Source organism: Chrysemys picta, chromosome 6 (genome assembly GCF_011386835.1).
Source record: "Chrysemys picta bellii isolate R12L10 chromosome 6, ASM1138683v2, whole genome shotgun sequence".
Lineage (NCBI taxonomy): Eukaryota > Metazoa > Chordata > Testudines > Emydidae > Chrysemys > Chrysemys picta.
This window is the reverse complement of record NC_088796.1, coordinates 96,451,119-96,471,938: the sequence shown is the minus strand read 5'-3', so window position 1 is coordinate 96,471,938 and position 20,820 is coordinate 96,451,119. Positions and strand designations below refer to the sequence as shown.

The following is a 20,820-nucleotide window of genomic DNA, read 5'->3' as shown; positions in this document are numbered from 1 at the left end:
GTACAAACTAAAATTTCATACAGACAATGACTTGTTTATACTGGTCTATATACTATACACTGAAATGTAAGTACAATATTTATAGTCCAGTTGATCTATTGTATTTTTATTTGGTAAACATGAGAAAGTAAAAAGCAACAGAGGGTCCTGTGGCACCTTTGAGACTAACAGAAGTACTGGGAGCATAAACTTTCGTGGGTAAGAACCTCACTTCTTCAGATGCAAGTCTGAAGTCTTACCCACGAAAGCTTATGCTCCCAGTACTTCTGTTAGTCTCAAAGGTGCCACAGGACCCTCTGTTGCTTTTTACAGATTCAGACTAACACGGCTACCCCTCTGATACATGAGAAAGTAAGCAATTTTCAGAAACTGTGTGCTGTGATACTTTTGTATTTTTATGTCTGATTTTGTAAGCAAGTCATTTTTAAGTGAGGCTAACTTGGGGGTACGCAAGACAATTCAGACTCCTGAAAGGGGTACGGTAGTCTGGAAAGATTGAGAGCCACTGTTGTAGATATGCCAACCTAACCCCCAGTGTAACCGTTGCTAGGGAGGTGGTGTTCCTACAGCAACAGAAATACCCCTTCCGTTGCTATAGGTACATCTACCCTATAGGCTAGATATGGCATAGCTATGGTGGAGACATGGCAGAACGTCACACTGATTCTAACAGCACCCAAGTCAACAGTTCATGCTACAACTTTTGGCTCAGCTGCAGTAAAGTACAAAATGTTGTGGTCCTTTAGTAGCTAAAAAGTGAATTAATTAACATCTTTGTAGAAATGCTAGGCTACTCTCAGTGTGGGTTAAATCTGGATTTTAACAAAGGTAAATATGTTATGTTTTATATAATAGTATAGATGTTGGTATTTTGCTTTTTAATTGTCAACTATTCATTCCATTATAAGATTTACAGCTGCCGGTTTCCACAACATATGATAGCACAGAATCAATCGTTCTCCATGTAGGGAAGTGTCTGTGACTTTGACTGGTATACTGTTTATTTTTTACTGAACCTCAAGGTGTAAGGAGCTATGTTTTAACAGCACCCAGCAGATGGGGCTACAGTACAGGCTCAGACACTTATCTTACAAGGTTTCAGAGTAGCAGCCGTGTTAGTCTGTATCCGCAAAAAGAAGAACAGGAGGACTTGTGGCACCTTAGAGACTAACAAGTTTATTAGAGCATAAGCTTTCGTGGACTTTCTTGCATCCGAAGAAGTGGGCTATAGTCCACGAAAGCTTATGCTCTAATAAACTTGTTAGTCTCTAAGGTGCCACAAGTCCTCCTGTTCTTCTTTTTATCTTACAAGATTCACTTTCTTAGGCCATCAGAACTACTAGTATAATATAAAAACACATGTAGAACGAGGTCTCCTTTCCTCAGTCTAATAAACAGCACTTACTTGATTGGGACTACTTGGATGTCATACAATTTCTCAGCCAAGACTAAAACACTAAGGTGTATACACATACTCACACACAGACCCTTTACCTTTATTTATGCAAAGTACTCTGCAATTTACCGCAGGGTTATATCTCATCTATTAGAGGGGTTTTTTTTTTAACCTTCCCAATATAAAAACCATGAGTGCTCACTAGAGCTCTCTGTCTTAAGGAAGATGTAGGAAAATGACAAATTGCATTCCTCCTATCTTATTGCACTTCCAACAGCTAAGCTGCCCTTATGGCCACTTTTTATTTTTGACACATCCATCTTACATCAAGTATTCCTAAAACAGTTCCCTCTCACTTAGGCAGGATCTCATGCTAGGTACCTTGAGAAGGCACTTTCAAGTGTAATGTCCCTCATCACACTGGACATCCTTACTCTTATCTACCTGCTGAATGCCCCAAAGACTAGATGACATGACACTGGCATGATTTTTGGATTTGTTGACTTCTAGAGGCACTACTAGTGGGAATGAGAACAGGCATCATCTTCATCAGATCTCTGAGTTAAGGCAGACAGAACTGTACTTTTTCCATTAGATCAACTAAGAAAGCAGCCCCATATTTTCTGAGATCCAAGTCTCCATTATGGGCCTACTTATGTTATACCTTATGTTCTTTCCCGTGTCTTGTGTGTTCTGTTAATACTCTACAACAGCAGATTTCACAATTTCCTTTTCAGACTTCCATTATTACCATTCTTTCCTTGGGAATGCATTTTTCTGATGAATCAAGCCTGTTAGAAAAATGAAAATGGTACCAATTTTGTTAAAAGGGTAAAAATTGTTCTGATAATAGAAAATGTCAAGTATGACAAAAATCAACTGATGTAAGTAAAATGCCAAAGCTTTAATGTAAAATTGTAGGCTACCAAACACAAGAAGGAAAACAAACATATTAAATAATTAATGGAAAAATATGCCTATTTCTGAACTATAGATGGAGAGGACCTCTTTTCCCTGTACTGGGCAAAATAATACTACCATTAACTTCAGGGGTTATTAAGGAGAGGTGATAGCCATACAACCACCATTAAAAAGCCAGGAACTTCAGATTTAAGATTAACCTTGCAAGTGACCCATGGAAAGTATGGAAATTAACAATTAAGGTAAGTTGCCCATACCATCTTAACTCTGCCCTGATTTACAATATTCAGTGTTTAAAGCACCAGTTCCTCAAGTAATGTGAATATATGAAAATTTCAGCATTTTTTTATTTTAAATAGAAGTTTCAAACCTTCATGGTTGTGGAAAAAATCCTGAAAGTGTGAACCCTAAAGGCTCAAAAATCAGATTTAAAAACACACACACACACACAAAATGTGATTTTTGATCATTCTGGGGTAGGTTATTCTGAATACCCATGTGATGGGGTGCCTGCACCACACTGGGCTCTGAGGGGTTAATAGAGCCCTTGGGAGGCTGTGCAGGAGGCAGCCAATCAGAGAGGAGCTGCGAGGAGCAGCCAGTCAGGGGCGGGCTGGCCCATATAAGAAGGGCTGCAGAGCAGAGCAGAGCAGCGCAGCGCAGCGCAGCTTTAATCACTCCCTGAAGCTTGAGGAGGACTGGCTGCCTTGTAGGCTGATGACAGCAAGCACCCTGGGATAAAGCAGTGCTGCAGGCAGAAACCTGGGAAGCTCAAGGTAGCTCCGGGTGGGCTGCAGGGATCTGCAGGCTGAGGCCATGAGGCAAGGGCAAAGAGGGTGCTGCGGCCATGGGGAACAGGGGAAGTAGCCCAGGGATAGGGTAACCAGACAGCAAGTGTGAAAAATTGGGATGGGGGGTAATAGGTGCCTATATAAGACAACGCCCCAAATATCAGGACTGTCCCTATAAAATCAGGAACATCTGGTCACCCTACCCAGGGAGCTCTACAGAGGAGTCAGAGGGGATGCAGCAAGTGGCGGTCAGCTACAGGGTCCCTGGGCTGGGACCCACAGTAGTGAGCAGGCCTGGGTCCTCCCCTACCCTACTAGCCCCTGAGGAAGTGGCTGGACTGGGCTGTGTCATGAAGAGGATGCTGTGGTCATGAGAGTGATGTGGGTCCCTGGAGCAGAAGTGAGGGTGGCGAAATGCCACCAGAAGAGGGCTGGAGAAATGCACCAGCTAGCAGAGCTGATTGCCAGGACATCCAGTAGGGGGTGCTGCAGTGGTGAGTTGCACCCTGTCACAACCCACAAAACCAAGTATATTCAGAATTAAATGCCAAAGCTGCATCCTTAATGCCACCCCCTTTATACTAAGTTGAAAACAAGTCTTTTACTTCAGCATTTAGAGGGAGCAGTGTAGGGGGCAACAGATAATTTTGCATTAGTTTGTTACTGCATGTACAAAGTTTTGAAAAGGTTTAAATTCCCCCCCTGGAATTTAAATGCTAACCCAAGATAAAATGACATTTCTGTAAAAAGGAGATGCGGGTAGGAGAGTGCTTTACTAGGAACATATTTTTAAATGTATTTAAAGGAATACAATTAACTTATGTTTATTTCTTTAAAAATAAAAAAAACTAGCAAGTGTCTCTCATTATGTCCTCTCAGCCCTGTTCCAAGAGAATAATCTTTTGTGCCATCAGCTCACTTAACTGCTGTAATACTCGTTGGAAGGGAAGGGAGGGAGAAACAAACAAAACCCCAAGCTATTCTGTTAGTTACCTGAAGCAAGCAGGGTAAGTATCCTTAATAATGAGATTCACTAAAGCAATGTGCCTGAGAAGAAAGTGTGCTGACATAAATAACTAAAGAGACTCTCCAGCTGAAAAGAGCGCTGCTGTGTTTTCACCACTCAGTGATGCACATGCCAATTCTTCTGATGCAGCAGAGCTAATAACCACCCTTCCTCCCCCTCTCCATTTAAGCAGGGAATGTTATAGGAGCAGCATACTCACTAACCCATGAAGGAGGAAAAAGAAAAATCCTTATTAAAATTATATAAGAATTGCATAAAGGACACAAACGGCCTGAAGGTGAAGTCAAGAAACACTTGGTACAACTTTGCTGGGGGTGGGGAAGGGGGAAAAGGTGACTTTAAGTCAATTCTCTCAATTTTGCATCAGGCCTTTCCCCTGCCACAAGTCAGAGCAGATTTTGGATCTGTGGCACCTCTCGCTATATGCAGCTTTTACCCATTCAACAGGCATTGACCTTTTCTGTGTGCAGCAGAATAAAATACACTGTCATGAGCAAACTTCAGTATGAAAAGAAATGGTAACTTCCCTATTTACTGTTTAGCCCAAGTCTAATGCAAAATTGGTCGAGGAGATCTGACCTGATTCCACCTCTGGGCTACTCCTGTCCCACCATCCTTCTAAGCCTCTATATAGGATACCAAAAATATTGCATCTTCCTCTTTTATATTACAGGATACTATTGTTACAACTGAGCAGGTATAAAAATGGCCATCTCATTTATCATTTTCAGCAAATAATGGCTACTGTAACAGTAGTGTTTACCAGCTACCTCCTGCTGAAGTGTTTACACCATCCTATAACAACTTTAAAAATACAACCCAAATAATAGAAGTCAAACACTTAGACAACAAAAGTAAACAACCCTATGCCCTATCCCAACATGCAGTGCATTAGGCAGCAGGAGAGAGTGATTACTTGTGAGACATGAACTTAAAAGTAATGAATGCAGCTGATAGCTTGTAGCTTCTCTTTAATGTCTTATAACCAGTAACCACTTAAGCTTCCAAACAAAACATTTTATAAGCACAAATAATTCCCCTTCCCTTCTTTCTTTGGGCCTAGTCTAAGGCCCACCAAAGTCAATAGAGAGACACCCAATGACTTCACTGGAATTTGGATCAGATCTTTTATGAAACCACTAAGAATATTAATTTTCACATATTCTTTCATTACATTTTACTTTTAGGGGGGAAAAGTATGGTTCAGTGGTTAACACACCAGCCTCAGCTTTAGGAGATATAGGTTCAAACCTCTACTCTGTCACAGATTGCTTGTGTGAGTATGGGCAAGTCACTTAGTTTCACTCTGCCTCAGGTCTCTCTGTATGTAAGTGGGATAATAGCATTTCCCTATGGCAAAGCACAAATGCATTAAAGATTATGGGGTGGGGGCCATACAATACTTAAGAAGGAGTTCCCACTGCTCCTCTATGCTACTTTAGCTCCCAATGAGCTGTCTGCCTCCACTGCTCTCTTTCACTTACTGCAGTGATTAAATTGTGAGCCTCCCTACACCTCAGCCTGGAGTGCATCAGTTTTCCCCTTCCTGCTTGTGAAGTGAAGCTGATGCTAATGGTCCTGAAACAAATGCACCTGGCAGATCTGCCCTATAGCCTTGCATGCTATGTTGTTACACACAACTCCCTGGCCCCTTCTGGCAGCTGTTCTAGTTGTTTACTTGCTGTAACGAATCGTCGCTATCAAAGGCTTCTTCTCCTTATTTGGGCTTTTATGAGAATGCTGGTGTTTGAGGCCATGCATCTTTTGTGTGGGGAACTGCTGTAGTGAGAATCTGACCTATTTGCCAACACTGTTTTCTCACAAAGTCAATGAAGAATTTAACCGCACCAAGCCTTAACACAACCACAAGGGAGCCTCCCCTTCCTTCACACTTTGTCCTGGGCTGGGAGGCAAGTTGGGTGTGTATGGGAATGATTCAGGCTTTGAAAGAATGTATTAAATGTCCTATGTATCAGAAGTCACAGTCCCTCCTCAGAGAATGTGGTGTTCCTGAAGAATTCACGGTCAAAGGGATCTTACTGAGCTCATGTGCTGCTTCAAGGCCTGGCTGCTTGATAAAGGCGACACTATTTTGTATCAAAGCCTGGAACTGAGCAAGATTAACCAGATGGGAGGGTAAGTGATGGCACAGTGAATGCAGCTGCTACTACAGCTCAAGGGCTGTAGTAACAGCTGCAGAGTTGCTACATTGGTGCTTCACTGCCTGGGGAGATGATTTCAGGCCACAGTGCAGACCATTGTCCAAGGTCTGTTTACTTGGGCTTTGGCTTGGGATCCAGAGTTTGGCCTCTTAATACCAAAACTAAATTATAAATTTAAAAATTAAATAAATTGCAAGCCTCCCTACACTTCAGCTGCAACTAAATGTATCATGCAAAAAATATCATTACACCTTGACAGGTAAGACAGATTCTGTTATGTTCTTTATATACTGAAATGTCCTCTCAGACTGCCCTAGTATAAAAACACTTCATGCAATTACAAGAATCTTCAAGTTTAAGGCAATGAAATAAAAAAGAGACATCAGTGAGAGGGAACACGGAATAGTTTGTCATGGGGAAAGATTTCATTGAACATAACCATTGACTTTCTTAATTAAAACTGAAAAGCATTTTTAAACTTTATTTTAGGAAATCAGTGAGAAGAGGTGCACTAAAATAGTCAGTTACAAACAAAAATTAACTCAACTTATTCAAAGAGTTAGCAATAACATAACCTGCACTTAACTGATTAGTACAATCAGAGAGAAGGAGATTTAGGAGATTGTGTTTATTGTTATACACCTTTCATTTAAAAATGCACTATAGTAGCTTAGGTAATGGATAACCTACATTATGGATAATAGATTTCCCTACACTAATGTACTGAGTGATAATTATGTTTTGAAGTGCAGCTTCTCCAGATGCACTGTTCAGGTGCGCAGTACCACTTGAATTTGGTATGGTTTAGGTTTCATGGATAATCCATACACTGGGGTCAGATCTAGCTGGTCTTGAAAGCATTTCTCAAGCTTCAGCTGTTGCAAAATGGTGGTGAGAATAATAAAAATCTCATTACAAGCTATGTCTTCTCCCAAACACTTTCTTATTCCCATTCCAAAAACCAAAACTTTCTCAACGAGGCTTTTGTTGAGTTCACCGTTTTCATTCAGAAATCTCTCCGGTCTAAACAAATCAGCATTTTCCCATAATGTTCTATGGCAAAAAGAAATAAATTTTTAGAAGCCCTTACAGAATATCACATGTACAGAAAACAAAGACAGAAATACAGAGCCTGTACTTCTAAATGAATGAATTTACTTATGGCCAATCTGAGTTCCTGAATAAGTCAAAATGAAATTTGCATTGGTTTTTCTCAAAAATTCCCAGAATTATGTAAAGATGGCATGAAATGGAATTTTGTTTCATCATTCAACTGTACTCCTTTGATCCATGCATGGAGTAGATTCCAAAGGGGGCTGCCCAATGGGTGAACCTTGACAGTAGTGAGCAGTGCTGGAGGGATGCATGATACCTGCACCCTTTAGAGACTGTAGTGGGAAAGTAACAGCCCAATGCAGAGGCACAGAACCTCCAAATGGGTGGTCCTGGTTCCCTGAAGATCTCAAAGTGGGGATCCCCGCTTCACTGACAGAACAAATTGGAAGAAAACTGCACAAAGAGAACCTAGCAGAGATGTTCCCTCACTCAGATAATGATTAACAAATGAAGTCTGCCTCTGCTCTCACTGATGCCAGCATAAAGGAGGAGAAAGTCCAATGAAGTTGGCAGAATTACAGTGGGGTAAATTCTGTTTCAGTGAGATCAGATTCAGAGCCATAGTGGGTAAAGCATGAAGTGGACCAGATCTCCTGCTCATTTAGCTGGTGAAAACCAGTCCTAAAGCTAGTTTAACTCTCTATTTGGGTACTCTCTAGGTAGAGTGGAGGCACCGCAGGGAAAGGGATGAACAAGGAAAATTGGGTGTGACTAGGATGTCCCTGTGCCCCAATGATCCCCAGGTGCTGGGCTGACTCCTTGGGGCCATAGATAGCTGGTGTAAAACAGAGAAGCCTTGAGTTGTGTCAGGGCCCAGCCCAACACCCAAACAGCCCCCGGATTGGAGGAATGTATCGGTGGCCGAAACCCACCCCATCATCCCTTCAGCTGCACTGAGAACTCTTTAACCTCAACTGAGGATTTAGACTCTACCTTTATAAGAATAAGAAAAACATGGGCAGTTGCACTAACTAGGCTAAAATTACTACAGTTATCAGACTTTGTTTGACAGCTGGAGTCTAGAAATAATCTCTGCACCATATCACCTAAGACTATACATTGATAAAGTGCATGCTGGGGCTTTTCCAGGGAGGATCTGGTATTGGCCACTGTTGGAGACAGAGTACTGTGCTAGATGGCCCAATGATCTGTTTCCAAATGGCTGTCTCTGTTCCAATCATCTTCATAGACTGTTTTGAGGAGAATGAGAACTGCATTATCCTTGTATAGATATAAAATAGTAATGTACAATGTGTCCAAGTGAACACACGTTATCATTTTATAAACAAGTGAAAATACTGACTATAATAAAGTGCCAAATGTCATTATGAAACATATAAACAAATTGGCAGATACTTACTCATCATGATTTACTTGATACATATTAACAAAGATACAGGTATCTTGGGGAATGAGGTACCCATTGAGAATGGTTTCTTTCATTGCACTAGAAAAGGAAAATGTATCATATCAACATATGCTGATTATCTGAACATTCAGGGAACAAAATAATCCTTTTTCTTATCCCTATGCTTATATCTAATGAGTTGGATGATCGTACTTATTGTTACTGAATGTTAGACCATGTCACAAGGCACCAGGCTTGATCCCCTTCATCTACAACAGCAAACTGTTCCTGCAAACTAAAGGCCTAATCTGATTTCACACCCATTGACACCGATGTAACACAACCTGAGTTACTCTTGATTTACACTGGTATAAGTGAGATCAGAATCAGGCCCTTAATGTCTATGGTAGTGCAAGAAGACAGTTGGTGTAAATAAGTGGAGTTCTATTTTACTTCCATGGAGTGCCATGAATTAACACCAGCTGAGCATCTGGTGTTCATTTTAAGCTACGACTGTGATGCACTGTCATAACAGTATCAGAATTCCTTAATTTCCTTCACGTATTTCACCTTGCCTATAGTGGAAAAATCGACAAATGGGGATTTCAATCTCAAATTCAGAAAGGAAGCATGATAATTATCTCTACAACTCATTTTATTTAGACAGAAACAAACTTGTGTTTTGCTTCTTACCGGTGAGGAATGGTAAATGGTATAAATGAAGTGTGCCTTAAGATTTCACTTATGAAAGCTTCCGTATAATGCAAATCTTTCCTGTCATCAAATCTTGGTGACCTGAGTCCAATCTTTCCATCTTCAAAGAAGAAAATAGGAATGTTTAATGTGCTTCATGAAATTGACACGGAGCTTCATTTTTTGAAAAAGTAAATACGTTACCAATTTCTTCTTGAATTTTTGTCTGAATGTCTGGGTTGTTTACCAAATATAGGAAGATCCAAAATAAACATGTTGATACTGCATCAAACCCTGCAAAATAAATGGGTAACCAGAATGCTGCTTTAATAAAAATAGGATTACACACACACACAAAACATAAGAGCTGATTGTCCTCTTATATTGGCCAGGGAGTCAATGAAGTTGCATTGAAATAAAACTGATGTACATGGGAGAAAAATCAGGCCCAGGATATATGCCTGTTGAAGTACACCGAAAATCTCCCAAGAGTGGTGTTTAAAAGGTTGGCTGGATTTTTTTAATACCTACCAGCTCCAAAGATGTCATTCACAGTACTTATTATTTTATCATTAGATAAGGGTGGAGCTTTTCCATCACTTCCTTTGTCATTGCTTATACTTATTAGAGCGTCAGTAATGTCTCTGAGATGATTCTAAAAGGAAACAAAAATCTCTGACATATTTTCATCCAACAAGCTTTAACACAACATTCTGTAACCAGTAGTTTCCTAACGTGAGATGCACAGACCATGTATCTTCATGAATCTTGGAAATTCCTGCTAAAACTATTCTTGCTAGTACAATTAATATTTTTTAAATATTTGCCACAACGCATGGCAATTTATCTTGGAAAAGAACTGACCTCTGTATATTTCTGCAAAAGAAAATTAAGCTACTAGTCAGCAGTAGCTCAAAAAAACATGGTCCAGATTCTGCTCTCATTTACATTCTGTAACTCCAGAGTAATGCCATTAAATCAATAGAGTTACACTGCATCAAAATCTGACACCATTCTATCAATTGTTGCCTGAAAATATGTACTACTTACTAGTAGAAACGGAAAGTTCCTTTCATTTGATTACTCCTGAAATGGAAAAATCAAGATAATTGAATTCATCTGAGCGCTTGTTTAATAATATGCAGATTATATTACAAAAAATTACTTAGTAAAATGGGGGACAGAAATACTAGAAGTCTGTAGATTTACTCTGGAAGAACTTGGCTGTCTAACTGCCCTTTGGGTCTTTGAAAATCTCCATGCCACTCTTCATTATAAAAAGCATGGGGCCAAATCCTGAAGTACTGTGCTACTGATCCACCCAAAGAAGGGTCTTCCACTAATGGATCTTGCCTTTGTCTGACCCAGGTGTAGGAAGAGAGCAGGCAGTGGCATGGGTGGGCTGGGAATTTAGCTGCGGGAGATATCATCATCACCTCACCAATCTTGCAGGGAACCAACAGGAAAATGGGGCTGTATTACAGTGGAGCTGTACTTATGATTAGGCTTGGAAACATTCAAAATTTTTAAATCAATAAATATCAGTAAACATCAAACACATGCAAACCAATGAAAAAAAAAGTCCATTAATAATAATTGAAATGTACAGAAAGGCAAAGTAAGAAAAATGATCCTTGAGAACATATTACAGTTTAATTTAAGGATATTTACTTTGTATATTTTGACATGGTACTGTATTAACAATTTGTGTTTTAATGGTTATAAAGCTTTAACTTTGTACATCTCAATGTCTATTGTCATTGAATAATTATTGGCTGATTCACCCAGCCCCCATAATCTCCCACAACTGTGAAAATTCAAATAGATAAACATTCAAAAAGATGCTTAAAACCCATAATTTTGTGCAATTCTGAAAATGTAAATAGATAATAAAAAACTTAAAAATAAATATCAATATCTGTCACAATTATAAATAATTAAATTCTGCCACACCAAATTATAATGGATCTGTGTTAAATTTTCTTTAGAACCCTTCATGGTGGGAATTCATGGTCAGGGAGTTGTGCTGACAGGATGCAGAATGGGATAAGAGGAGCTGGGGCAGAAGAATGGACCCTCACTACAGACAACCAGGAAGGAAGGATGAACCCAGACCTCTGTTCTTGCTCCTTCTTTTACTCAGGTTAATCTCTTATTGAAGTAAATGGGATTTAACTGAGTAAAGACTCAAGAAATTTCCCCACAATAATCTGTAAGGAATGTCCAGGAGTCTGAGGTGTAGGGTATGGTTTTCCTCTCTATTGCACACATACATCTGGAGTATCTCCACTGAATGTTATGGAACTGGGTCCCCAGTGTTGTAAAACCAGTGCAACTGATATGAGAATCAGGTCCTTACATTATTCAGGACCAAAACACTTCATTGTGAACAACTTTAAAAAATAATCCTGTAAATGGTGCTATTTCCTTCAAACATCTCTCTTTAGAAGATGCAGACATCAGGTTTGCGGGGAACTTTTTATTATTATTATTTATTTATTTAGTGGTTGGTAGAAGTGGTCTCATGGAAATTTTTCTTCTGGAGTTAAAAAAATATCAGTATCCAAGCACATTTGTTTCCATGCTAATTTAATTTCCTTTGTATGGGCTTATACTTCTAGGATGAAATGAGAGATTCCTCAGTACAGCTCTTAACTACTTCAGTCTTGACAGGTTTCTGTAGCCCTCCCATTAGCCCTGGTCTGTGTCACATGTGAAGAGTTGCTGAATTAATTTCCAGCATTTATGAAAAGATTGTATACAAGCCTGCTTAAAACGAGGGGCCTGATCCTCTGCTCTGTTGCACCAAATTTAGGTTTAATTCCATTAACTTTAAAGGAGGTATGCCAGCAAAACCAATGTACAAGTAGATAATCATGTCAGCATTTTAAACAGAGCCATAAAAATTCAACTTTGGACCCAAATCTTACTTGTGCAGATTCTCTCTGCCTAGCAACAATAGAGAATACTCATTACAAAACTGCTGTTATTGGTCTATAGTTTTGAAGTCTCACCTTATCATAAGTGGTATAATGTTCTTCTACTCGTTGTGCGATGAAGTTATTTAAGACCTCATAAAACCCATGGGCAGCCTTCACAGCAGGGATTGGAAGGTACCGAAACCAAGGTATAAAATCAGCTGGGTTGACAATACTTGTGGCTTTTAGAAAATCTGCATTGATCCTAATCATGCTAAGAAACTCTTCATCATTATAGTCATACCTTTTGCCAAAGCACAGGGCACAGACAATATTTGCAACAGTGCAGGTAGTAATACCAGTGGGGTCAAAGGCACCTTTCTCTAAGGAGAGCTCCAAGAACATTTTCACCAGTGCTGAAGCTTCTGCACATACGTGCTCTTCCAGAAGACAAGAGCAAGTAGAGGTTTTGGCTTCTGACTTCGAAAAGGATCTTAAAGCTTTACTGGCAATTTTCTTGTGGAGTTTCCAGCTCTCTCCATATTCTACAGAAAATGATAGACTTTTTCCATCAGCAAAGAAAGAAAAGCTGTGCATCTTGGGCCTGCCAGCAAAACTCTCTCCATCTCTGAGTAACACTTGTTTCACCATATCTAGACCGTTCACCACCACAACAGGTATCATCCCCAGCTTTAGGAGAAACACGTCCCCATATTTTTTCCTCATTTGGATAAATGAAAGGTGAGGATGTTCTCCAAGCTGAAGCAGGTTCCCCACAATTGGTAATGACCATGGACCTGGGGGAAGGATGTGCTTTTTGGTCATATTACCTATTATTCTTACAGAAATTAAAATTAATGTCATAGTAAAGAGGGCGGCCATCACCTCTGAAAGGGAAATCTTTGCCTCAAACATCATTTCCAGAAGTAAAAGCACCTAAAAGAGAAAATATTGGAAAACTTAATCACTAGCAGTAACTAGAATAGCAAAAAAACACCATCCCCTCCCCAACCCCCAAAGACTTGAAATAAAAATGTAGACTTGAATAGAGGTGGGAAATATAGCAATACAAATTGAAACACTTCACAGCAGCATTTCTTACATTGAATAGACTTATTTAATTGCGGTTGGGAGGCTGGGGGGGGGCGGCGGGGAAGACGACGGCCTTCAGATGGCAGTGACAACTCCAAGAATTCTGACTATTTCAGACGATATTGCTCTTGAGACTCTGGGCCACTGTATATTGTAACAGGGGATCTGCCTTGTTTTGACAGGATACAGCAAGACTTCCCATGCAAAGGAGGGGCAAAATGACCACCCTATGTTCATCCCGACTCTCATCCTTGGCTACACTGGCAATTCACAGCGCTGCACTTGCTGCGCTCAGGGGTGTGAAAAAACACCCCCCCTGAGCGCAGCGAGTGTAGAGCTGTAAAGCGCCAGTGTAATCAGCGCCTGCAGCGCTGCACGCTATTCCCCTCAGAGAGGTGGAGTACTTGCAGCGCTGCGAGAGAGCTCTCGCAGCACTGGTGGTGCGACTACACTCGCGCTTCACAGCGCTGTGAATCCGCGAGTGTAGCCAAGGCCTAAAGGGTCGTGCTAGCCTCATGCAATGGCTGTGCTCCCCCAACCAGACTGCGGCTGACCCCTGAACTGGGATACAAGAGGAAGGGAACTTTTTTGTGGCATATCCCACCCTTGCACACAAGAAGAAGCCAAAATCTGGTCCAGAGCTGCTAGCCTCTCACTAAAAGACTGATAATAAAATAACACACGCTAAAGTATTCACTTGGCACCTTATCTGATGAAGATGTAGTAATTCATTTGCAGCATGAAGTTTGCACAGAAGATAGTCACACAGAACCCTTAGTTAATATTTGCCCTCTTTCTTGCTGCTTTAAATCAAAAGGAAACTCAGAAAAAGAAACCAAGGTGGTTTTGATAGATATTAATAAAATATTTTATATGATAGTTTTCTTATTTTATGCACCAAAATTCATAATGCTGGTGAGTGCAGGTGTTCAAAAGAGATTGAGCTGCCTCTATCCTTGGTGAAACCCATAGAAATCATGTCTGGAAAATACCTGAAAAATGGTAAATTAAGAGTCAATGTATTTGGGTGTCTGGAATACTACAGTGTAGTTAAATTCACAGAGACATTTAAAAATAAGAGTTTTGACCTTATCATATGAACCTAAGCACATAACTCAGTATGTTAAATAAGATATTCAGCTGCACTGATTGAGAAGACTGTGAATGGGTCTGTGAATTAAGGGTAGTGTTATTTTTTCCCAATGTCTCTGGAATTCCAGATTCTTTTTAACAGGTGATCTTTGCCATCAGTGGTTCTAAGGTATAGCCATCTTTTCATTTGGGGTTGATCTCAGTTTGATGTAAACAAAGCCCAGTGATTTCAAAGGCAAAGACATGCAGTTTCATGGACCACTTTATTTAAATATTTGAGGATTTATTTAACACCAAGAGATTAACAATAATTATCCTGTTATATACCTGAGACCTTGCTATCTGGTTTGGTTTAAGTTTGCATAGTTATGAGCCTGAATTTGTCTGCTTGCTGACTTACATACCAGAATGACAATGTGTATAAGTTTTGTGAGTTTCTAATAAACCACTTGAAAATAGTGATAGTTTCTTATACTTTTATATGTTTCTTGGCAGCTCATTATCTGTATCTTGTTGTCCCATTATTTGTGCCGTGCCCAACTAATATGGAACCAACACAAATACAATCATAAAAAATACAGATGCTCAGAAAGCCTTCAACATGCATTTCTGAAAAGAAATGACTCACTGATATTGCTTTTGCAAAACTTCTAAGATTTCCCATGACAACAAAATATGTAATTGTTTTCTCTTCAGTTTACTCTCCCAGTACTTTTAATGAGTCCCTGAATTTTGAGGAAGAGGATACTACATTTTGTGGCTGGTCCCATGGGATGTGTTTTTAAGTTTCCCTACTGGGTCCCCTGAAGTCTAGTTAATTATTGGAAGCCTTCCCTTGCTTTGCAATTCCTAAAATAAATCCTGGCGCACTTCCCACGTGTTGTTTGCTGGCTGATCAGAAGGGAATACGTTTGCTGCTTGTTTATGAGGACTCTTGTATAAAATTTAAGGCCATCAGTTCAGGGCTATGAATTTTAATCAATGAGATTTTAAAAACAACATATATGACTGAGATTTAAAATGTCACACTCGGACACTGCAAAATACTTCCTTGGAAGAAGGAGACGGCTTAAAATCTGCTTCAATGATGGGGGCTGGGGATGGTTGGGAGGTTGTCCCTCGCTTGCGCAGTGAGAGCTGAACAGCTGCGTTCTGCGAGTGAAACAGCCCAGCTCGGGCCAGGAATCTGGAGCTCGAAACCCTCCGACACGGTTGCTTTGAAATCTAACGCTGTTCTCCCAGGAAACTCCCATAATCTCACCTGGCCAGAGCAAAACTGAGGTTAAAGTCCAGCAGCCTCTTCGCGCCCCTCTCTCCAGCCTCGGATCCTCCCAGCGCCTGGGCTGCACCTAGCCTTCAATCCAGCGCCGCAGAGACACCGCTTCTGGCGCTGCCCCTCCCAGCACAGGGCCCCGGGCGCTGGGGAGGGAGCGGTGCGGCAGGAGGGTGGAAGCAGCAGGCTAGCCGGGGCGGGGTGTCGGAAAGTTAGGGAGAGGGAAGCAGGGGGAGTGAGAGGCGCGGCACAGACAGGGCTACTGCTGTGACTAGTTTATAGAGAGATTTGTGTTGTTCTAGAGGATGTAAGGGGAAGGGGAGAGACTGGAAAAGAATAGGAGGAGAGGGGAAAAGGACGGCGGAAGGTAGTTGGCTTGCCCCATATTGTGTCTGTGGAGGTACTGTGGTGGGAGAGTCGATAGGGGAGGCAGAAGGCATGTGAAGTAAGGCAGGAAAACTGAAACCAAGTGTAAACTGGCCAAGGGAAAGGCTGTTTGGCACCCACTTGGCAATTACATAGTCATCCTTAAATTGGGCCTCTGGAAGTTTTTTTCCTGCCACAAGATATGAATAATTCATCCTGAAGGTGGGAATTCTTTCCCAGGCCCTATGCTGATCCCCACCCCTCATCATGGTGCCCTGATGCCAAGGTGACAGACACAAATGCCTAGGCTCTCCCAAAATATTTCAATAACATGGACCTAAAGCTCCTGCAGTTCTAAGGCCCAGATATGTTGGTGTTACATAATACCAACTCTCCTTGACAATGATGTGCTGGAATGCAGTGGTGAAATAATCAGGTTCCCAGTATTGTCACTATGCTATTGTTTGTAACTGCATTTTCAGTTTTTTAGCTATCTCGTGTCTTTTCCCCCCAACTCTGTTTCCTAGTAGCTCACTTTCCCCAACACTAAGAATACCAACTTCCTCTGCCTTCCTGTGCTGCTCTTGAGTGTTCCTGTAGCCCTGACCCTCTTCTCACACACATACTTTTCTCTTCCCCAGTCTGTCTGCGCTCCAACTCTGTGTGCACTCAACATCATCTCTGTATTTTCCGTAAACCTGTACAATTCCAGCAACTGCCTTGTTAAATATTCTGTCCAGACCTTTCTCATTCTAGCAGCTTATCTCGCCAAATTCCTGTGTGCTCCATAATTTTATCTTCCTTCCCCCAGTTCTCTGCACCCAACTGTCTCATACTCATGGGTTTCCCAGACATTCATTAATGGGCAGTAAGAGAAGTTACATTTGCAGAAATGTAAACTTCTTTAATTAAAGTAAGGAGACCATTATATGGGTTCTTCTTCAACTCTGATGATAGGGTAGTTTTGGGTACTTGATCTAACCCTTCCAAAGAGGAAGTGGTCTGTCTGTTTAAACTGCTTAACTCTAAAAGTATCTCTAAGTCAATTCAAATTTATAAATGTTATCTCTGTAACTATATATCTTTGTCTAGAACTATAAAATGATACCTGTATTACTGACCCTCTTTCTCTCTCTGAATAATACTGGTATAACATAGGCTGCTTTTCCTAAAATATTGTTAATTTGATTTTTTAGTTTATATTAGCTTTGTGAGTCAGGCATGTTTGTGATCAGTTTTTTGCATAGGAGGCTGTCTCTTTAAGGACCCATTCTGCCCTTTGATGTGTGTGCTGGATTCTCATTGACTTTGAAAAATAGAAGTTGTATAGGGACATTTGAGGGCAGATTAGGTTCCAAATATTGATTGCTTACCTATTATGGAATACTTTGATATTTAAAATATATAATGGTTTTCACTCAAATAATAATAATAATTTGCTAAATTTCACAGTGTACAGCTGGTTGTAGATATGGTCAGTTGCTACAGTCTCTGCTTATACAGACAGCACTGGTGGGAGCTGGAAATGTTTGCCATTGCAATATAAAATTTTGCAATTTGTTTTTCTTATGAAATTTTAACCTTTGTTAAATTTTCCAATTTAAAAAAAAAAAGAAAAAGAAAAATATGATTTCACCTCTTTCTAGTAGTGATGATTTTTACTTTGACTTATGTCCTTAAGTATGAAGGTTAATATCCCTTATAAATGTCTATCCTAGCTGCAATAAAAGTAGATTGTATTCTTGTTAATCATATAAATATAGAATCCATTATTGAATCCTACAAAGTTGGTTGCTTTACTAATATCCTGTGGCAGTGTATTCCACAGGTTAATTATGCAATTTGGAGTAAATATTTTAATTACTTTTAGATGTATTTCCTTTAAATTTACTTAGGTGACCTATATATTCTCATTATAAGAAAAAATGCCCAGTTGCCTAGCTATATACCATTCAATGTTTTATATATCTTTATTATGAATCCTCTTAACAACTTCCTAAGCTAGACGGTCCTCGTCTTTTTAATTTCTGATCATGAGAAAATGTTTCTATGTCTCTAATAATTTCATTGTCCTCCTCTAGACCTTTTGTTTTTGAGATAGGATGATCTAAATTGAACACAGTAGTTGAGTACTTTGTTGCTACAAACACTGACATTTATATTCTCAAATTATTATTGTATCATGTTTGGAAGAAATGCTCATATTCCGTACTGGCATTACATAAAGAAAGGGAGCCAAGCCTTTTTATTAATCACAGATCTATTTTATTGCCTTCCACTTTAGACATGATAATAAAAATAATTGGTTCACAAGCTATTTCAGTGCTTAATGTCAACATAATACATATTGAATGTTGTTTATTATTCCACTGTCTTTGTCTGCACTGTTGATAATAGCTGTTGACACAAGGCTATAATTTAAACACATTTCAGACCAGTCATTTTGTCCAATCTGTATGGACATCATATATGTTGGACAAGCCTGAAATTTTGGTTCTTTCATCACAAATCTCCATACCTAATTATATCCCTGATCCTGCAAACACTTCCATTTAAGCTTAATTTTACTACCATGAGTAATTCCATTGATCTCAATGGAACTATTCACATGAGTAAAGAGGGTGACATGGACAGGAGCAGAACCAAGGACCAGTGTGAAGGAAAGTTAGAAGAGGGTGGCTAGGGATCAGGTGAATATTTTGGGTGGGTGGCAAAAAAGGCAGGGACTGTGGAAGAAGGACTTCAAAGTTGAGTGGAGGGGGCCTGCTTTGAGTCTCTGCATCAGCACAATGTATCTATGGCTATGCCCCAGAAAATGACATCCAGATCTAAGGGATTATTTCAGTTTTTGACAGGGTAATGGGAAAGCGGTGAAGTGGGTAGATCTCATTTGTGAATGTTGAACAGCACAGCATAAAAGAGGGAGATTAATCTGGCATACTGTGAAGTGTAACAGAAAAAATATCTTGCTTGACTCTCTCCTCACTACACAGGTGTAGACTAGGAATGACTTTATTGAAATCAATGAATTTACACTAATGCAGAACATGAATAAAAGGATAATCAGGCCTAACGTAGCCGTTCCTTTTATTCCCTGTATTAGATGGAAGAGAGAGTCTAGCCAATGGTAGGGAGGGGAAATAAGTTGATTGTGCTAATGACTGCCATATACGTAGTACACAACTAAGGGTTGAAAGGATGCACAAATGATATTACTTGGTATAAGTCTCAGAAAATTACCATAAATACTAGCCTGATTACTAATATAGGTCCTGAACCTGCAAATACTTATTTATGTGCTTCTCTTGTCTACATAGAGCAGCAATGCGCACTATGGGGTGTGATTTCTAAGGCACACTAACGTGTTGTGCATTAATTGGTCCATGTAGACCCTGGTGGTGCACATTAAGGGTTCCTAGCATGCTTTCACGTAGTACTGTTTGAAACACCACTACATTCAAGTACACTAGGGAATCTTTTGTGTTCACCAGCAGGGTCTACACATACCAGTTAACACACAACATGTTAGTGTACTTTAGAAATCACACCCAAATTGCTGCTCTGTGTACACAAACCCTGATTTAAGTCCTTTTTTAAAAGCAATTGTTAAACTCCCCCTATTGTTTATGAAGGCCCAGATTTTCAAATGGGTATGTCTCTGATTCAAAATTGGGACCAAAATGTACTTGAAATTTATGTGTAGAGAGATGGCAATTTAAAACTGTTTAGGTTTCATAGTTAGTCCAAAATAGTAGATCTAGATCTATTTTGTGGCCTATCGGATGCTTGATGTTCAGTCTGTCTAGTAACATTGTTAGGAAGATGAATATTTCCACGTGAGCAAAGCTTTCTTCCAGATACCTCCTCTTGTCAATCCTGAAGATCATTACTTTTCAGCTAGGTCCTTGATTTCTTGTCTATTTTCATCAAGAAATCTTTCAGGGCTAAACAAACCTGGGTTCTTCTATAATTTTCTAAAAATAAACATTACACTGTTAGGTATTTGATAGTTTAATATCTCAATTCTATGAGGTGCTGAGCACCTGTAACTCCCAATGAATTCAATGCAAATCCAGGGCAATCAGCTCCTTGGAGCATCAGGCTCTAAGATAGCATGAAAATACATCTCTAATTTTACTAACTGACTCATGCACAGCTCTTTCTTCAGAACAATAGAAAACATGTGCTTTTTTCATATACTATAAACATGTTCAGGTGCTGAGAACCTGCAGCTCCCAATGGGCTCAGTTGTATCAAATGACAGCCAGCAGCAAAATTCCTATTGACCTAATTGGGCCTCAATTCAGGAAAGCATCTCTATCTGGAAAGTATTTCGGCAGGTGCTTAGCTTTAAGCATATATTTAAGCCCCACTAAAGTTTAAAGTTAAGTATGTGGTTAAGTGCTTTCCTGAATCATAGCCTGGAAGCCCATTGCCTGTGATGGGAGTTAAGGGTGCTGAGGATCTGTCCCTAATAGTCCCAGAATAACAGAATGTTAATGTTGGTAATTTAAAAAAGTAAACCTCTCAATATTTGTTTAGTCAAGTCTATTCTTATGTATTTTGCAAGACTGATTTATATTAGAACAGTAAAGTTCTTTAATGAACCAAAGAAGAAACATAGA

The 20,820-nt window shown here is 39.9% G+C and overlaps 1 protein-coding gene across 7 annotated transcripts in view; it reads right to left on the bottom strand.

Annotated features, from left to right (window-relative positions):
• The window catches only part of LOC101932249 (cytochrome P450 1A5-like), a 68,353-nt gene that overhangs the window by 12,782 nt on the left and 34,751 nt on the right, over positions 1–20,820 (bottom strand). For 4 of the 7 annotated variants that reach the window (XM_005297746.3, XM_065549404.1, XM_065549405.1 and 1 more), the window contains 6 exons: positions 12,469–13,308; positions 9,986–10,109; positions 9,659–9,748; positions 9,455–9,575; positions 8,774–8,860; positions 6,752–7,350 (listed from right to left, as the gene is read on the bottom strand). In XM_005297746.3, coding sequence (XP_005297803.2) covers positions 7,068–7,350; positions 8,774–8,860; positions 9,455–9,575; positions 9,659–9,748; positions 9,986–10,109; positions 12,469–13,290 — 1,527 coding nt within the window. In that variant the 5' untranslated portion in view covers positions 13,291–13,308 and the 3' untranslated portion in view covers positions 6,752–7,067. Of the gene's footprint in view, positions 1–2,042; positions 2,188–6,751; positions 7,351–8,773; positions 8,861–9,454; positions 9,576–9,658; positions 9,749–9,985; positions 10,110–12,468; positions 13,309–15,817; positions 16,028–20,820 lie in introns of those variants that run through there. The other 3 variants (XR_006174484.2, XM_065549406.1, XM_005297748.4) reach the window with 3 other exon arrangements.